Genomic DNA, 17,290 nt, shown 5'->3' on the forward strand with positions numbered 1-17,290 from the left:
TAAGAACCATGGTCCATAAATTGAAGTTACAAGGTTTGACTTTTAATTTTTCAATACCAGTGCAATTCACCAAATGGAGATGACATCTCCATGGACAATAACATATACAAGACAACATTTGTGATCAGGTCTATTTGACACAGAATTCAAACCTCCCTGGTTTTCAATGTCACAGTAAACTGGTCTCTCTCACAACTTTCAAGATTTGTTTTGAGAGGTGCAGAGCATTTTTGGCCTGTTAAGAGCTTTTGCAAAACATTTTAAAGGTTTTCTGCAGTGCAGGGTAAGCAGAACAAGCTCAGAAAGAAGGCTTTTGTAACCTTATACTGCGTAGCACAAAAAAATAATAATCTCCTGCAAGTTACTGAACAATCAAGACCTTTGCCTGCTGGTATCACAGCTGAGTCTCGAAACAAGCTCTTTTCAGATTGCTTGAAACAGTTAAGAAACAGAGCTTGAATCAGTGGTGCATTTAAAAGATAAACTTAAAATAAAAAAGGCCAGCAAGTCAATGTTGTTAAAATTAGTGAAATTAATTTAATGACGTTTCTGCCACGTAAAAGTGTACTCTATTAATTCCCTCAGCCTTTTGCTAATAGCTTTGTTAATGCTGCAACTCTTGATTATGACCACTTAGAGCAATGCAAACCCTTTCTCAATAAGAAAACACCAACTGTTTCATGGGGCTTTTAGGAGGCAAGAGATCTCTGATCTTTTCACGTATAAAAATCCTGCAAAATGTGTAAATCCAAGGGCAAGTTTGTTGGCCTCCTTGGCAGGGATGAGGTGCCTGCTTTTCTGTGTAGAAACACAAAGACGGAGAGCCACAACCATTTAGATACATTAGCATTCACTTCTTAAGCTTCTTCTGCGCTGCTTTCTTCTTAACCATCTGGAGCCTTTTCATAGCATTAAGCTGAGACTCTTGAGATGTCGGCAACTTAACGACAGAAGGGTTGCTGGATTCAGATGGTGTTTTGGCCCCATTGTTACCACCATTGTTGGTAGAAGTGGTCCCTCCATTCCCACTGCTGGCAACAGTGTTGCTGACGCTGTCATTGCTAGACGATCGATTAAGACTCGGTTTCCCCAGTGTCAGGGGCGGGAGCGGCTTTACAGGTCCAGTGCTTGAGCTAACGCTGGTGGCCGCTTTGGACCCCAGGCTTGCCTTGGAAGGTGCCAGTCCAGACAAACCCACTGCCTTCTGATTTGAGGATGGAGCAGTAGGTTTCCCGCTCACAGTTTGTACAGCTGACCCCAGTTTAGCCGTGGAAGGTGCTGCAGTTGACGTTTTAGCTCCAAAGGCAGCCCATCCTGTGAGACCACTAACAGAGGAAGAGGCGGTGTTAGAATTGGAGGAATTCCCAGAAGCAGATGCGGAAGCCTGAAAACAAAATAATGAAAAGCAAAATTGCCGTAAATTATAAACCAACAGGATTGGTCAGACTGAATGAAAATGTACACGCTAGCAAGTGTTCTTTTATACAAACTGGTTAGAATAGACACCGTTTATAAAGGACCACTATCATTGTAAAATGCACCTGTAACCCTGCAAGACACCTTCCCATAGATATTACAGCCAACTATTTTTTTAAACGGTGACTGACAATGCTATAAGCAGTGAGTTTTAACCATCACAAGAGGACTCCTGTATCTTTTGAAAGTTCCCAACAGTGGACCTGTTCTAATCCCACTAATTCACCTCTTTAGTGCACAAAATAGTTACCTCCAAATGGAAATGAAACAGGGTATGAGTTGAAATAGCAATGTATTTTGCTGCCCATCCAATATAAGAGGCTGTTACTGTACCTTTACTTCAGCTCGCTTGAAAGCTTGAAATGTGGTCATTTCTTGTTTCAGCTTCATTTCTGGCTTTTTCACAGATGGATCTTTTACAGATGGAGTGGTGATAGCAACTAGGCTGGGAGCTTTTGGGGCAGCCTTTTGTGTCTTTTGTGCCTACATAATAGAAAAGATAGATTTGTGATAAAGATACATAGTAGAAAAGGTAATTTCATGCAAAAGCAAACAGAGGAACACTTTGATAGGCCTTGATATTTGAAATATCTATGAAAAATCTAATTATTTTCTAATTTGCGCCACCATAGTGGTCTGGAAAATTGGACAACTTTATTTAACTAATTGCACAGAAACCATTTTGAAAGATTTTCTTTTTTGGAGCTTTTCATTGAAAGAGTTGTCAACTTTGGTTAGCTTATTTAGGAAGTGAAAAGAATCTGCAGCTCCAATCATCCCAAAAGGTAGATTAATCATTATCTAGTTTAAATATAAAATAGACACATCTGTTAACCATTCCTCTCTCTTCAGTCCCCAAAGACCACATAGCAGAATAATAGAGCATATGAAAGTCAGTCCATATGAGACTGATTCATCAAAGCCCATATTTCTTTCCCTTCATGTGTTTTGCACATTTTCCTCTTAAATCTAGATGCATTTATTGACTGAACTACTCCTTCTAGCTACGATTTTCATGTTCTATTCACAGTGAAAATATCTTTTTGAGTTGAGCATTGAAATTTTCAGTCTTAAAAGTAATTATCAAGACAACCTTCAGTCTTCAGCTCTGGCTTGCACGTTTTTTTCTGTGAGCTCTAGCATCACTTTTAAATGTTTTTTGAGCAGTCTCCAATGCCTATACACCCATTTCACACAAAAAAAGTAAATTTGTTATGTACCTCCATACCAATCCATAGCTGATCAGGCATATAATTAGTCTTATCCATTAGGATGTCATTAAGAAACAGCTTGATTTCAATTAACCACAATTGATGGGGGCACCCATGATCAGAATTGCGCAGGTTTCCCCTCCAGTTCTGAGCACTAACTTTTCTATTCTGTTGCCAATATCAAACTCAAATCGATATGTTTCTGGTTCATAAAGTTCACAAGTAAAATCTTACTCTCATCTCCTTGGATATTCCAAAATGTTTCAGCTTTATCAAAATTAAAGTGATCTTAAAGACGATGCATCTGCTAAGATAAATAGTAAAGGACATTCTGGTGCGTTTACATGCATCAAACAGGTGACAAAGTCTTACCATTTTCTTCATCTGCCGTGTGCAACGGGCACAATACCAGATCAGCCGTGGATCATTCACATCCTTGTCCGTCACCTGGGGCTTATGGCAGTCCTGATGGTAGAGGTTGTGACATTCTTGACATTCAACCAGCTGGTTACCTGATGTAACAGTCATCTGACTAAAAGCAAGTTTGTTAACCAATGATTAGTATCAATAAATAAGTTGACAATTTATCTTATTCTACAAAAGTGTATCCTTTTCATGGGACTGGTGCATTTCATTATGTACAAATTATTTCCTTGCATTGCACCCTCATGTTACGGTCACTAATTATTTGTATTCTCTCAGCGATAATGAGGCAGATCATTTCAGGCTGCAGAATGGATACTTCAAATGCCAAGTGTTCTATTGCAACAGCAAAACTGTGAAAGTTACCAACCGAAGATAAGAGCCCGAGAATGTGTCTTGATTGATGGGCAAAGACAAAGGCAAGGAAAGCTTATCAGAGCCATCTGAAGATTCTGTACATTTTGAAATTCGATCCATGGCATAAGTGACATGCTGAGAATTTTCTATACATAAGATTGTGATAAATTTGCTCTCGTTGGTATTACAAGCTTATTAATCAGGTAAGTCCATTTGTTTTTACACAGGACTCTTCCAGTCGCCTGATAAATTTCCAAAGGCAGCAAAAAGGAACTATGTCCCCACCTTGTAACTTGTTGCATTGTTTTTTTCCAGCTTTCTCTAAGACTTTAGACATACAGTGCAAAAACAGGCCCTTTGGCCCACCAAGTCTGCACCGTCCAGTTGAGTACAAACTCTGTACAAACAACAGCTGTAGTCAGGATCAAACCTGGGTCTCTGGGGCTGTAGGGCAGCTATTGTGATATTGTGCTGCCCTAAACCTAAGTTTAACTTTATTATTGTCTTTTGTACCGAAGCACAGTGAAAATCTTTTTGGATGCTATTCAATCAAATTAAATAATGCGATACATAAATGCAATCAAGCCAAACTCAAGTACAATAAATAGAGCTGGGGAATGATACAAAGTGCAGAATGTAGTTTTCAGCATTGTAGTGCACCAGTAACAAACAATAAACAAAGTACCGTGCCCACAATGGGGGAGAGGTGAAGTGGACATAATCCGAGGTTATGGAAGGACTATTTGGAAGCCTGTAATAGGGAAGACGTGGTACCTTTCTTTGTCATTAGATATTAGAGTCTTATTAAAATTACCAAGATGATATTTAAAGGTTAGTTGAGCAGGATGTCCAAACCAGATTTTGTAGTCTACAATCCGTGTTGCAATTATGTTTAGCATCAGTTATGAAATACCCTCAGAATTATTCTAAAATTGAGTAGGCATTGCACTCACAGTTGTTCATATTAATTGCTCTGGAAAACACTAACACGCATGTGTGTAAGGGTGATTGAAAGAGTCAGTCAGAGTTTTCATTGGCACTTGTGTGGAAAATAATTGATGACTAGAAGAAAACTGGGGGATCGGTCTTACACAGTTGTTATATAAAGAATCAGCATCTACAGTGCCCTCCATAACATTTGGGACAGAGACCCACCATTTATTTATTTGCCTCTGTACTTCACAATTTGAGATTTGTATTAGAAAAAAAATCACATGTGCTTAAAAGTGCACATTGTCAGATTTTATTAAAGGGTATTTTTATACATTTTGGTTTCACCATGTAGAAATTACAGCTGTATTTATACATAGTACCCCCATTTCAGGGCACCATGGTGTTTGGGACACATGGCTTCACAGGTGTTTGTAATTGCTCAGGTGTATTTAATTGCCTCCTTAATGCAGGTATAAGAGAGCTCTTAGGACCTAGTCTTTCCTCCAGTCTTTCCATCATCTTTGAAAACTTTCATTGCTGTTTATCAACACGAGGACCAAAATTGTGCCAAAGAAAGTCAAAGAAGCGATTATGAGACTGAGAAACAAGAATAAAACTGTTAGAGACATCAGCTAAACCTTAGGCTTACCAAAATCAACTTTTTGGAACATCATTAAGAAGAAAGAGAGCACTGGTGAGCTTACTAATCGCAAAGGGTCCGGCAGGCCAAGGAAGACCTCCACAGCTGATGACAGAAGAATTCTCTCTATAATAAAGAAAAATCCCCAAACACCTGTCCGACAGATCAGAAACACTCTTCAGGAGTCAGGTGTGGATTTGTCAATGACCACTGTCCGCAGAAGACTTCAGGAACAAAAATACAGAGGCTACACTGCAAGATACAAATCACTGGTTAGCCACAAAACTAGGATGGCCAGGTTACAGTTTGCCAAGAAGTACTTAAAAGAGCAACTACAATTCTGGAAAAAGATCTTGTGGACAGATGAGACGAAGATTAACATATCAGAGTGATGGCAATTGCAAAGTATGGAAAAGAGAAGGAAATGCCCAAGATCCAAAGCATACCACCTCATCTGTAAAACACAGTGGTGGGGGTGTTATGGCCTGGGCATGTATGGCTGCTGAAGGTATTGGCTCACTTATCTTCATGATGATTCAACTGCTGATGGTAGTAGCATAATGAATTCTGAAGTATAGAGACACACATCCTATCTGCTCGTTCAGACAAATGCCTCAAAACTCATTGGCTGGCGGTTCATTCTACAGCAAGACTACGATCCCAAGCATACGGCTGAAGCAACAAAGGAGTTTTTCCAAAGCTAAAAAATGGTCAATTCTTCAGTGGCCAAGTCAATCACCCGATTTGAACCCAATTGAGCATGCCTTTTATATGCTGAAGAGAAAACTGAAGGGGACTAGCCCCCAAAACAAGCATAAGCTAAAGGTGGCTGCAATACAGGCCTGGCAGAGCATCACCAGAGAAGACACCCAGCAGCTGGTGATGTCCATGAATTGCAGACTTCAAGGAGTCATTGCATGCAAAGGATATGCAACAAAATACTAAACATGACTTTCATTTACATGACATTGCTGTGTCCCAAATATTATGTATAAACACTGCTGTAATTTCTACATGATGAAACCAAAATGTGTAAAAATGCACTTTGAGTCCTAATACAAAATTTTCATCTTTCTTCTAAACCTGAAACACTTGAGTAATAAGGTTGGTTTAAAATGATTTATAATGATAAATTATCTCATACCGGCACATCACACATGCCAACCCCATTTCCATGGCAAAATCCTCAGCGCTCTCAAAGCCAGGCAGGTCAGGCATTGGCAGGTCTTTGCTGGACTGAACAGTGATTGGGGAAGATCGATTCTCTGGCTTCTCCAGCCTGGACTTCTTCTGGGGGTCGACTCCCTCCTGAGTGTCCAGTTTAACCTTTCAAAATTGGAAACAGTTAATATATTAAAATTTACGCCTTACTTTGAACCCAATGTGCTGGAATACTTTATGGGCCAGGCAGCAAGTCTCGAGGACATGAATGAGCAGCTTTTCGGGTCCAGACCTTCTTTATCCTTGGCCTCAAGAGATGTTGCCTGACCGGCTGAATTATTCCAGCACTTTGATTCAATGCAAAATTCTAGCATCTGCAGTTCCTTCTGTCTCCACTTTACAACATTATTTTGTTTGACAGAAAATACCAATTTAGAATAAAATCCAATTGTGACACAACCTAATGACTTTTAACTATTTTAAGTTAACAAAGTTACAACAAGGCAAATGGTTCAGATACGTTCCAAATCAAATTTCAGACATAGCATTCCAACACTTCAACTGCCTCAAATGATAAATAAGCAGAACTCCCCTGTGTACACAAACCATTTACTGTAAAAATCTAAAGCTCCAGAGATAAGCTCGCAATCTTTACCTTTTCAGCTGGCCTCTTCTCAGTTTCCTTTTTGGTTTTCTCACTGGAACTGGATTTCCCATTATTGCCAGATGTTAGCGACGAGGACACTTTAGATTCCTGTTTGGCTGAACTGGACTTGGAACCAACAGTTATCTTGGGCGTTTCAACTTCCTGTGCAAGTTGGGAATACACAAATTCAAAAAATAGGCCTGATAACATTTTCAAAAAACAAGTTTTACAGGGGAATTAAAGAGTCTACAAAGGAATATAGATGTTAAATGAGTGAACATTTAACAATACTGACAGATGCAGTATTATGTGCGAAAAGGAGACACTGCCCAAATTGGCAGGAACTATAATGAAAAGCACCTTATCTGCATGGTATGAGATTACACATCGCTGGCATGCAGAGGGATTTGCAGCCCAAGTGTATAATTTGCAAGAGGCTAGCATGCACGTACAATAGATAATTATTAAAACGATAGAGTGAATGTTCGTTGGGGAGAATTGGGAATACAGGTAGAGACAAAAGAGACTGCAGATGTTGGAATCTGAAACAAATGTAGGAGGAACTCAGTGGGTCATGCAGCATCTATGGAGACAGAGGGATTGTCGATGTTTTGGGTCAAAACCCTGCATCATGGCGTAGAGGGGAAACATCCAATTTAAAGAGGCAAGAGGCACAGACTGACAAGTGATAGGTAGAACTGGTGAGGGGGGGAAATTGTGGGCAGATGGAACCAGGAGGGGTGGAGTCAGGATGCAGTGATGGAAGTTAAGCAGAGATTGGTAAAGTGAGAAAAAAGGGAGCCAGGTAGAGGAGGGGAATGGTGGAGATATAGGGAGTGGAGGGTGACGGTAGAGAGAGGGGAGGGTGGAGGTAGAGAAAGGGGAGGGTGGAGGTAGAGAAAGGGGAGGGTGGAGGGTGGAGGTGGGGGGAGGGTGGAGGTAGAGGGAGGAGAGGGTGGAGGTAGGGGAGGGTGGAGGTAGAGGGAGGGGAGGGTGGGGGTAGAGGGAGGGAGGGTGGAGGGAGGGAGGGTGGGTGGAGGGAGGGAGGGTGGGTGGATGGATGGATGGATGGATGGATGGATGGATGGATGGATGGATGGATGGATGGATGGATGGATGGATGGATGGATGGATGGATGGATGGATGGATGGATGGATGGATGGATGGATGGATGGATGTATGTATGTATGTATGTATGTATGTATGTATGTAGAGGGAGGGGAAGGTGGAGGGGAGGGTGGCGGTAGAGGGAGGGGTGGGTGGCGGTAGAGACAGTGATTGGAACATGATGTGGAAACAGTTAAGGGTTCCACTTATCATGTTCTTTATTTATCAAATTCCAGCACCTACAGCCTCTTGTGTTCCCATGTCACTTTCCAGTCTCTATTGTGTCCCTCCCCTCCCCAATTACCCTCTTTATTTTTCTCTCTCTGCCCATCACTCACCAGCTCTATCTGCCCTTCATCTCCCTCTCACCTGGGTCGACCTCTTGTCTGCCAATCCCTGCCTCTTGCCTCTTTATCCTGGCTGTTTCTCCTCTACACTCAGTCCTAATGCAAGGTTTGTTCCTCCAGCAGTTTGCTTTTTGAAACAGGTAGAAAAGTTTTACTTCATTTATGCAGGGCGCATTGCTTTGTTTCAGCATTTTAATGCAGTGAAAGTAATTCAGGGAAAGTTTACTAGATTATTTTCAGGAGAGGATTATTTTCAGGAGGTCTTATGATGAAATGTGAGTCCTGCTAGATTATTGTAATATCCAAGCTTCTCAGGGGTCTTGACAAAGTGGATTTGGAGAGCATATTTCCTTGTGGCAGAATCTAACACAAGGGGGTGATTATTTAAAGATAAAGATACTCAGCTTTGCTTCTTTCTTGCTTTTCTGTTATATTTCTGTGCGCAGCTGCACAGTGGCGCAGCGGTCGGGTTGCTGCCTTACAGTACCAGAGACCCAAGTTCGATCCAAGCTACGGGTGCTGTCTGCACGGAGTTTGTACACTTTCCCTGTGACCGCATGGGTTTTTGTTTTTTTTCGGCTACTCCGATTTCCTCCCATGCTCCAAAGATGAAGATTGCAAATTGTCCCTAGTGCGTAGGATAGTGCTAGTGTACAGAGTGATCGCTGGTCGGCAATTTAATAAGGCAACTATTAGAAATTTACAGGACTGAATTAGGCTGTTTAACTTATGGCATCTGTTAGCCCTTTGCTACAGCAACACAAAACTCATCCCACTGTCCATAATTTACATACAATATAGGAGATCGTCTTTTTGGCGAATGGAGTCCATGCCAGCTCACAAAACAATCCCACTCCTCCACTAATTTTTCCTGCAACATAGCCGTCCCACATTCCCATCAATTTCCTCTGGAGTTTATCACCAACCTACATTAGGAGCAATTTACAGTGGGCAATTAATATACTAACCCACATCATTAGGACGAGGGTGGAAACTGGAGTACCCGGACGAAACCCACTTCATTACATAGAGAATATGCAAACTCCTCAAAAGCATCATCCAAAATCAGAACTGAACATGGCTCATTGAAGCTGCACGGCAAGACCTCTACTATCTGTGCCACTGTGCTCTTCTTTGTTCTCTCTATAATCCTCTTCCAAGTATTTAAATCATTTTCCCTTCGCTGGTCTCTGCCCTAAACATGTTTTTCATGGAAAGGGAGAGCCAGTGAATGTAGTGTACCTGGGCTTTCAGAAAGCCTTTGATAAGGTCCCACGCAGATTAGTGGGCAAAATTAAAGCACATGGTATTGGGGATAGGGTATTGACATGGATTGAAAATAGGTTGGCAGACAGGAAACAAAGAGTAGGGATTAATGGGTCCCTTTCAGAAATGGCAGGCAGTGACTAGTGGGATGCCGCAATGCTCAGTGCTGGGACCGCAGCTATTTACAATATACATTAATGATTTAGACGAGGGAATTAAAAGTAACATTAGCAAATTTGCAGATGACACAAAGCTGGGTGGCAGTGAGAACTGATAAGAGGACTCTATGAAGATGCAGCTTGACTTGGACAGGTTGGGTGAGTGGTCAGGTGCATGGCAGATGCAGTATAATGTGGATAAATGTGAAGTTATCCACTTTGGTGGCAAGAACAGGGAGGCAGATTATTATCTGAATGTGTCAGGTTAGGAAAAGGGGAAGTACGAGACCTTGTACATCAGTAACTGAAAGTAAGCATGCAGGTACAGCAGACAGTGAAGAAAGCTAATGGCATGTCGGCCTTCATAACGAGAGGAGTTGAGTATAGGAGCAAAGCGGTCCTTCTGCAGTTGTACAGGGCCCCTTTTGAGACAACACCCGGAGTATTGTGTGCAGTTTTGGTCTCCTAATTTGAGGAAGGACATTCTTGCTATTGAGGGAGTACAGCATAGGTTCATGAGGTTAATTCTCAGGGTAGCAGGACTGTCATATGATGAAAGAATGGAGCGACTGGGCTTGTATACACTGGAATTTAGAAGGATGAGAGGGGATCTTATAGAAACATATTAAATTATTAAGGGATTGGACACGTTAGATGCAGGAAACATGTTCCTGATGTTGTGGGAGTCCAGAACCAGGGGCCACAGTTTAAGAATAAGGGGTAGGTCTTTTAGAACTGAGATGAGGAAAAACTTTTTCACAGAGATTTGTGAATTTGTGGAATTCTCTGCCTCAGGAGGCCGATTCACTGGATGCATTCAAAAGAGAGCTAGAGCTCTTAGGGCTAACGGAATCAAGGGGTATGGGGAGAAGGCAGGAACGGGGTAGATTGTGGATGATCAGCCATGATCACATTGAATGGCGGTGCTGGCTTGAAGGGCCGAATGACCTACTCCTGTACCTATTGTCTATGCATCTATGTAAAAGCATGTGATATCAAAATCCTCAGAACAAAGTTTAGCCTAATCAAGTTGATGAACCCCTCTTCAACTGGAAGAAATCTTCACCCCTCACTATTCATTTTAACAAAAGTTCACATATGATCTACCTTTACCCCTCCTCAAAGATGCTGATTGACTGATATTCCACACTAAACTGAATTATATCTTGCACTCTGTATCTTTCCCTTTGTTCTATCTATTGTACCCGAGTTTGACGATGGTATTTATATGTAGTATTATTTGATCTGTTTGGATAGCATGCAAGTTTTTCACTGTACCATTGAACACATAACAATAATAAATCTAAAAAGACACAAAATGCTGAAGTAACTCAACAGGTCAGGCAGTATGAGGACCCTTCCTCAGGCTGAAGGGTCCTGACCCAACACGTCACCTATTCATGTTCTCCAGAGCTGCTGCTTGACTGACTGAGTTACTACTTTGTGTCTTGATTTGTAAACCAGCATCTGCAGTTCCTCCTTGTTTCTACAATAATAACCCTAAACCTGACCTGCAGCTAATTTCCAACATTCTCCACAATTGTTTAAAATGTGTGTGTGTTTTTCTGTTTTAACTGCACCTACATTTTCTACCGTTTGTTTAAAAGATGCGTGTGCTTTAACCACGCTGACATTTTCTTGTCACTGTTTTAAAGGTGTGTGTATTAACTGCACCAATATATTCTGCTTAAAAGGTGTGTGTGTGTGTGTGTGTGTGTTTTAACTGGATTAACTGGTTTTAACTAACATTGCCTGCTACTGTTTAAAATGTGTGTGTGTGTGTGTGTGTGTGTGTTTGTGTTTGTGTTTGTGTTTGTTTGTTCTAACTGCACCTTCTGCTGCGGCCGAAAGCTGCAATCGCTCCCTCTGGCCAAGGCCTCATCCAGCAGAGCTTTCAGCTTCTCCGCCGAGTCCTTGCTCTTCGAATGCAGATACCCCAAGGCTTTGAGGAAGAGAGGGTCGAGCTCCAGACTGGGGGCAGCCATCTCATGCAGAGGCGAGAGAATACACGTGCAATTAAAGAGGGCCTGCCGTTGCCAGCTCTAACCCCATTGAACTGAAGCCCTTGGAGTTTGCAACTTCATGTCACCCTTCCCCACCTCAACACGACTTCCGGCCCCGCTCTCTGTTCCTTCCCCCGACCCGCATAGCAACGGGTAACATCCGGCCCACCCGGCCCGGTCCGCCCGCTCTTTGGGTCCCCCGCACCGATTGGTTGTTGCATGTTTTCAGGTAACTCGCCGAGGGGCACTGGTCTTTGCAAAGTAACCCCACTTCTCCCAACTCCTCTGTCACATCCTCCTGACATAGCGTATGTGTGAAGCGTTGCTAATTGCACTCATCGGCCCCTTGCATGGGACACGGCTGCTGACGAGCCAGTGAAGCTGCTGTATGCAGCTAGTAAAACTTTCATTGTTCCGGTTCATATACTGCACAAGTAAACACTCTTGCATCTTTAGAGTCGGAGTCCAGAATAAAATCAGACTCCGCACCTCTTGGCAAAGATGGCGGTGATAATAGCATAGAGGCAGATAGAGCTAAAAGGGAGTTCTGTGAGATCCTCTGACTGCTCCCCCTCTGTCCTGCCCTCACCTATTCTACGTTTCTCCCTCTTGCCATAATCAGTCTGAAGAAGTCCGAAACATCACCTATGTCCATTTTCCTCCACATATGCTTCCTGACCCGCTGAGTTGCTCCAGCACTTTGTGTTTTGTACAAGATTACTAAAGCAGCTGCAGTTTTCTGTGTCCATTTTACTGTTTCACTGCAAAATACCTCAAAGTCTATCTTCATTGAAGTTCTTCTCTCCCTGATGAGAATTATGTGCGATTCCCTCTCACTGTTCCACCCACACCTCTTTTCCATCATTCTTCCCCCTTCTACAATGAGTCTGAAGAAGGGTCCCGGCATGAACGACACCTGTCCATTCCACAGATTCTGCCCGTCCCATTGAGTTACTTAGGAACCTTGTGTTTTGCCCATTAACACTGCCCACCAAAGTTTAGTTCATTGTCACATGTACCGAGTTACAGTGAAAAGCTTTTATTGCGTGCTACCTGGTCAGCGGAAAGACAATACATGATTACAGTGGAGACATCCACAGTGTACAGATACAGGATAAATGAATGGTTGCTTCTTCTTGTGGCCAGATGTTTCTAAAGTTCCTTCAACTCTTCCATCTCAATAGCCATGATGCTCTACTATTTTTGTTTTACTGCTGGTGAAAGGTTGCTAAGTAATTCATATTTACATGTTATTTTCAGTGTCTGTTCCAATATTTTAAGTGCTTTGTAATTCCACTCCCTGTGCAGGTAGTTGCAGAAATGAAGAAGGGGAGCACACATGATGAGTGCCTATATCTGGAGCTTTCCCACTGCTCAGAAGACAGGATTTTTCCTCTGCACACATCCATCGTTTTTTTTCTAATGTCCTACTGTGACACCACATCTATGAAGGTGTTCCTAGTGCCAAATAAGGATGCTGCTGATTGTCCGTTATGGCGGAAAAGAGTACCGGTGAACATTCCTGTGGCTCTACTTTCAGAACAGGAACTGCCCCCTGTGGTTCGAAGTTGTCGTCTGCCTGCTGTGGTGGAGAGAGATGGGATTTTTTGTCGAGCAGGCCTTGCTGTGGTTTTGAGATACATAATTCAAAGGACTTATGACATTGACTCCAATCGCAAGGATGTCTTGGAGCTGCTCGGCTTTAAAAATACATGCTTAAAGGCTTGTGCAGAGGTGAGTGTTTTCGGAACATGTTATTCATCTGCTCAAGGCTTAACTGACCCGTATTTTAACTTTGTGTTATCTGTCACTTGCGGTTCAGTTGGTGGGACGCTTGCTTTAGAAGATGACTTGGACGAATGAAGGGATTAAAAGCACCATTAGCAAATTTGCAGATGATACAAAGCTGGGTGGTAGTGTGAACTGTGAGGAAGATGCTATGAGGTTGCAGGGTGACTTGGACAGGTTGTGTGAGTGGGCGGATGCATGGCAGATGCAGTTTAATGTGGATAAGTGTGAGGTTATCCACTTTGGTGGTAAGAATAGGACGGCAGATTATTATCTGAATGGTGTCAAGTTAGGAAAAGGGGACGTACAACGAGATCTGGGTGTCCTAGTGCATCAGTCATTGAAAGGAAGCATGCAGGTACAGCAGGCAGTGAAGAAAGCCAATGGAATGTTGGCCTTCATAACAAGAGGAGTTGAGTATAGGAGCAAAGAGGTCCTTCTGCAGTTGTACAGGGCCCAAGTGAGACCGCACCTGAAGTACTGTGTGCAGTTTTGGTCTCCAAATTTGAGGAAGGATATTCTGGCTATTGAGGGCGTGCAGCGTAGATTTACTAGGTTAATTCCCGGAATGGCGGGACTGTCATATGTTAAAAGACTGGAGCGACTAGGCTTGTACACACTGGAATTTAGAAGGATGAGAGGGGATCTTATCGAAACATATAAGATTATTAAGGGGTTGGACACGTTAGAGGCAGGAAACATGTTCCCAATGTTGGGGGAGTTCAGAACCAGGGGCCACAGTTTAAGAATAAGGGGTAGGCCATTTAGAACGGAGATGAGGAAAAACTTTTTCAGTCAGAGAGTTGTAAATCTGTGGAATTCTCTGCCTCAGAGGGCAGTGAAGGCCAGTTCTCTGAATGCATTCAAGAGAGAGCTAGATAGAGCTCTTAAGGATAGCGGAATTCTGGGGGTATGGGGAGAAGGCAGGAAGAGGGTACTGATTTAGAATGTTCAGCCATGGTCACATTGAATGGTGGTGCTGGCTCGAAGGGCCGAATGGCCTACTCCTGCACCTATTGTCTATTGCAGATTCCAGGCAATGAAATAATGAAATTTAGGTTGATGCTCCAATGAGGTACTGAGAAACACTACACAGGTCAGGACAGTGGGCCATCGTGTTAATTCAAGTCCTTGTGGGTCTCTCTTCAAGTGGGCATGAAAGATCCCAGGGCATTTTGTTATGGAAGTGAAGTTATTCCTGGTGTTCTGGGCAGTATGTCACCATTTCCAAAGCACATTAACCAGGTAATGGTAGGGGGAGCTTGGTGAATGCAAATTGGCTGCCTTGCTTTCAACACAGTCACACTTCACAAGTACTTTATAGGCTAGAAAGCAGTTTAAGGTGCCCTGACAGGGACATGAAATGTATTTTATAAACACGTCTTTCCTTTGCCCATGTCATGATATCTTTATCACATTCAATTCCTGATTTACTATGAAATATCTAATTAATTGCACCCTCTTTGAATTCACGATTTTCAGGATTCTGCACAAAAATGTATTTCGAATTTCACCTCTAAATCTCCTACTTCCTATGTTACAATTTTTCACTCAGCCAATGAAACGGTCTGAAGAAGGGTCTCGACCTGAAACTTCACCCATTCCTTCTCTCCAGAGATGCTGCCTGTCCCGCTGAGTTACTCCAGCATTTTGTGTCTATCTTTGGTGTGGACCAGCTTCTGCAGTTTCTTCCTATACAATGAAATTGCTTCTCTGCCTCACCTTTTGAATTCCTTTAATTTTATTTAGTTTAGTGTGAATTATCAACAGCACACAGTGTTTTGCCCTGAAATTTAGTACTATCGACTTTGATTGTACACTAATAGCATACCAAGCAACACTGGCCAGGGTGCATATTTATGTCTGATGCTTTGCCAAAGGAGCAGATGAATACTTTACAGTCTTTAAAGAAAAGGTATCAAAACGTTGCTTCAAGGAAGATACAGGGCTTTGAGGAGAGCGTAGTGATATTGACGTTATTTTAAAATTACACTTGCAAAGGATTGGCTACAGATGTGATGATCTAGGTGATTTTCTTTCCTATTTTAAATTGATATGGTACCGTTAAATTACGGTGATTAGATGGGTGATGTAAAATTAGATGACCTGCTGGGCCATGGTAGAAGTGTCCACGTCGTGGCCCTGGTTAATGCTATTCTGCCACCACCACAGTGGACACGATAAGAAGAAGAAGACCTGCTTTAGAAGTTGTGGGAGGAATGCTGACCAGAGCATTAATAGAACTTGCTGCTCTCCAATGTGGTGCAGCAGGTAGAGCTACCTCCTCACAGTGCCAGAGACTCGGGTTCGATTTTGATCACAGGTGCTGTCTAAGGGGAGTTTTCCCATTTTTCATGTGAGTGCATGAATTTCCTTTGGGTGCTCCGGTTTCCCTCCGCATCCAAAAGATATGTCGGCTTGGAGGTTAATTGGCCTCTGTAAATTGTCCCTGGTGTGCAGGGAGTAGATGCGAAAGTGATATAGCATAGAACTAGTGTGGATGGGTGATTAGCGGTTGGCATGGACACGATGGGTCGAAGGGCTTGTTTCCATGCTGCATCCTTCCATCAAGGAATAGTCCTTTGACTATAAAAATTAAAAAAAAAAAAAAAACCTTTATTGTCGTTGCAACAGGTACAACAAAATTAAAAATAGCAATCCTGACAGTGCGTAACACGAAAAGTAAAACATATATGCAATAAATGCAAAACAAATAAATACAAATGTATTAAATACAAAAGTTTTAACAGTGTGACCTAGTGCAGAAAGTAGTGTTCAGTTTTCGTATGGGGTAAAAACTGTTCTTGAGTCTGTTTGTTCGGGATTTGATCGACCTGAAACGTCGACCCGAGGGCAGAAGAACAAACAGACGGTGGCCGGGGTGGGATGGGTCTTTTATTATTTTGCCTGCTCTGCTGAGGCAGCGTAGGCTGAACAGGTGCTCCAGGGAGGGCAGTGAGCAGCCGATGATCTTCTGGGCCGTCGTGATGACCCTCTGAAGGGCCTTCCTGTCCTTTTCTGAGCAGCTGGCATACCATGTGGTTATACAGTATGCCAGCACACTCTCGATGGAGCAGCGATAGAAGGACATCATGAACTTCTCCTGCAGGTTGGTCTTCCTGAGGATCCTCAGGAAGTGGAGTCTCTGCTGTGCCTTCTTCACTGTGGTAATGGTGTTGGTAAGATCCAGGTAAGATCCTCTGCGATGTGCTACCCAGGAACCTGAAAGTGGGTACCCTTTCCACACAGACCCCATTGATGTAGAGTGGGTCGTGTTCTGCACTGGTTTTCCTGTAGTCTATTATAAGTTCCTTTGTTTTGGAGGAGTTCAGGACAAGATTGTTCACTGAACACCATGCTGCCAGCCTTTGGATTTCATCCCTGTAGGCTGTCTCATCTCCTCCTGAGATGAGTCCAACCACAGTTGTGTCATCCGCGAACTTGATGATGGTGTTGGTGGGATGGGTGGGGGCGCAGTCGTGAGTGTAGAGGGAGTAAAGGATGGGGCTCAACACACAGCCCTGTGGTGAGCCGGTGCTCAGTGTAATGGTGGAGGAGAGGTGAGGGCCTATTTTGACGGTCAGTGACTATTTACCCGGACTGGAAAATTGATAGGTACCCTCTCATCAGAGGATTACTATTCCCCTGGTGCAGCTATTTCTCTGTTATGCTTACATTTTGGCAAAAGGGGAGTAAATCCATAACCTTCTAGCTCAGGTGAGACTATTAACTAAACTTCCTTTGTTTTCCAATGTGAATTTTTGTTTTATCAA

General features: G+C 42.7%; 2 protein-coding genes across 2 annotated transcripts in view; one reads left to right on the plus strand and one right to left on the minus strand.

Moving 5' to 3' along the window:
• Window positions 1-39: 39 nt before the first annotated feature.
• Window positions 40-11,846, minus strand: ints12 (integrator complex subunit 12). Its single transcript, XM_078411571.1, has 6 exons — window positions 11,559-11,846; window positions 6,857-7,009; window positions 6,185-6,366; window positions 3,060-3,219; window positions 1,810-1,959; window positions 40-1,384 (listed from the first exon to the last, which is right to left on the minus strand). The coding sequence occupies exons 1-6, from the start codon at window positions 11,709-11,711 to the stop codon at window positions 851-853; spliced, it is 1,332 nt and encodes a 443-aa protein (XP_078267697.1). The 5' UTR covers window positions 11,712-11,846; the 3' UTR covers window positions 40-850.
• An 87-nt stretch (window positions 11,847-11,933) lies between these two features.
• The window catches only part of gstcd (glutathione S-transferase, C-terminal domain containing), a 169,064-nt gene continuing 163,707 nt past the window's right edge, over window positions 11,934-17,290 (plus strand). The window contains exons 1-2 of the mRNA XM_078411583.1: window positions 11,934-11,958; window positions 13,038-13,463. Coding sequence (XP_078267709.1) covers window positions 13,050-13,463 — 414 coding nt within the window. The 5' untranslated portion in view covers window positions 11,934-11,958; window positions 13,038-13,049. The remainder of the gene's footprint in view (window positions 11,959-13,037; window positions 13,464-17,290) is intronic.

The sequence above is a fragment of the Rhinoraja longicauda genome, chromosome 1 (genome assembly GCF_053455715.1).
Source record: "Rhinoraja longicauda isolate Sanriku21f chromosome 1, sRhiLon1.1, whole genome shotgun sequence".
NCBI classification, from domain to species: domain Eukaryota; kingdom Metazoa; phylum Chordata; class Chondrichthyes; order Rajiformes; family Arhynchobatidae; genus Rhinoraja; species Rhinoraja longicauda.

Coding starts and splice junctions, on each gene's coding strand:
- ints12 (XM_078411571.1), bottom strand. CDS start 11,711: ATGGCTGCCCCCAGTCTGGAGCTCGACCCTCTCTTCCTCAAAGCCTTG. Junction 6,367..6,856: donor AGAAGAGGCCAGCTGAAAAG/GTAAAGATTGCG, acceptor CAATTTTGAAAG/GTTAAACTGGACACTCAGGA. Junction 3,220..6,184: donor TTGGCATGTGTGATGTGCCG/GTATGAGATAAT, acceptor ACTTGCTTTTAG/TCAGATGACTGTTACATCAG.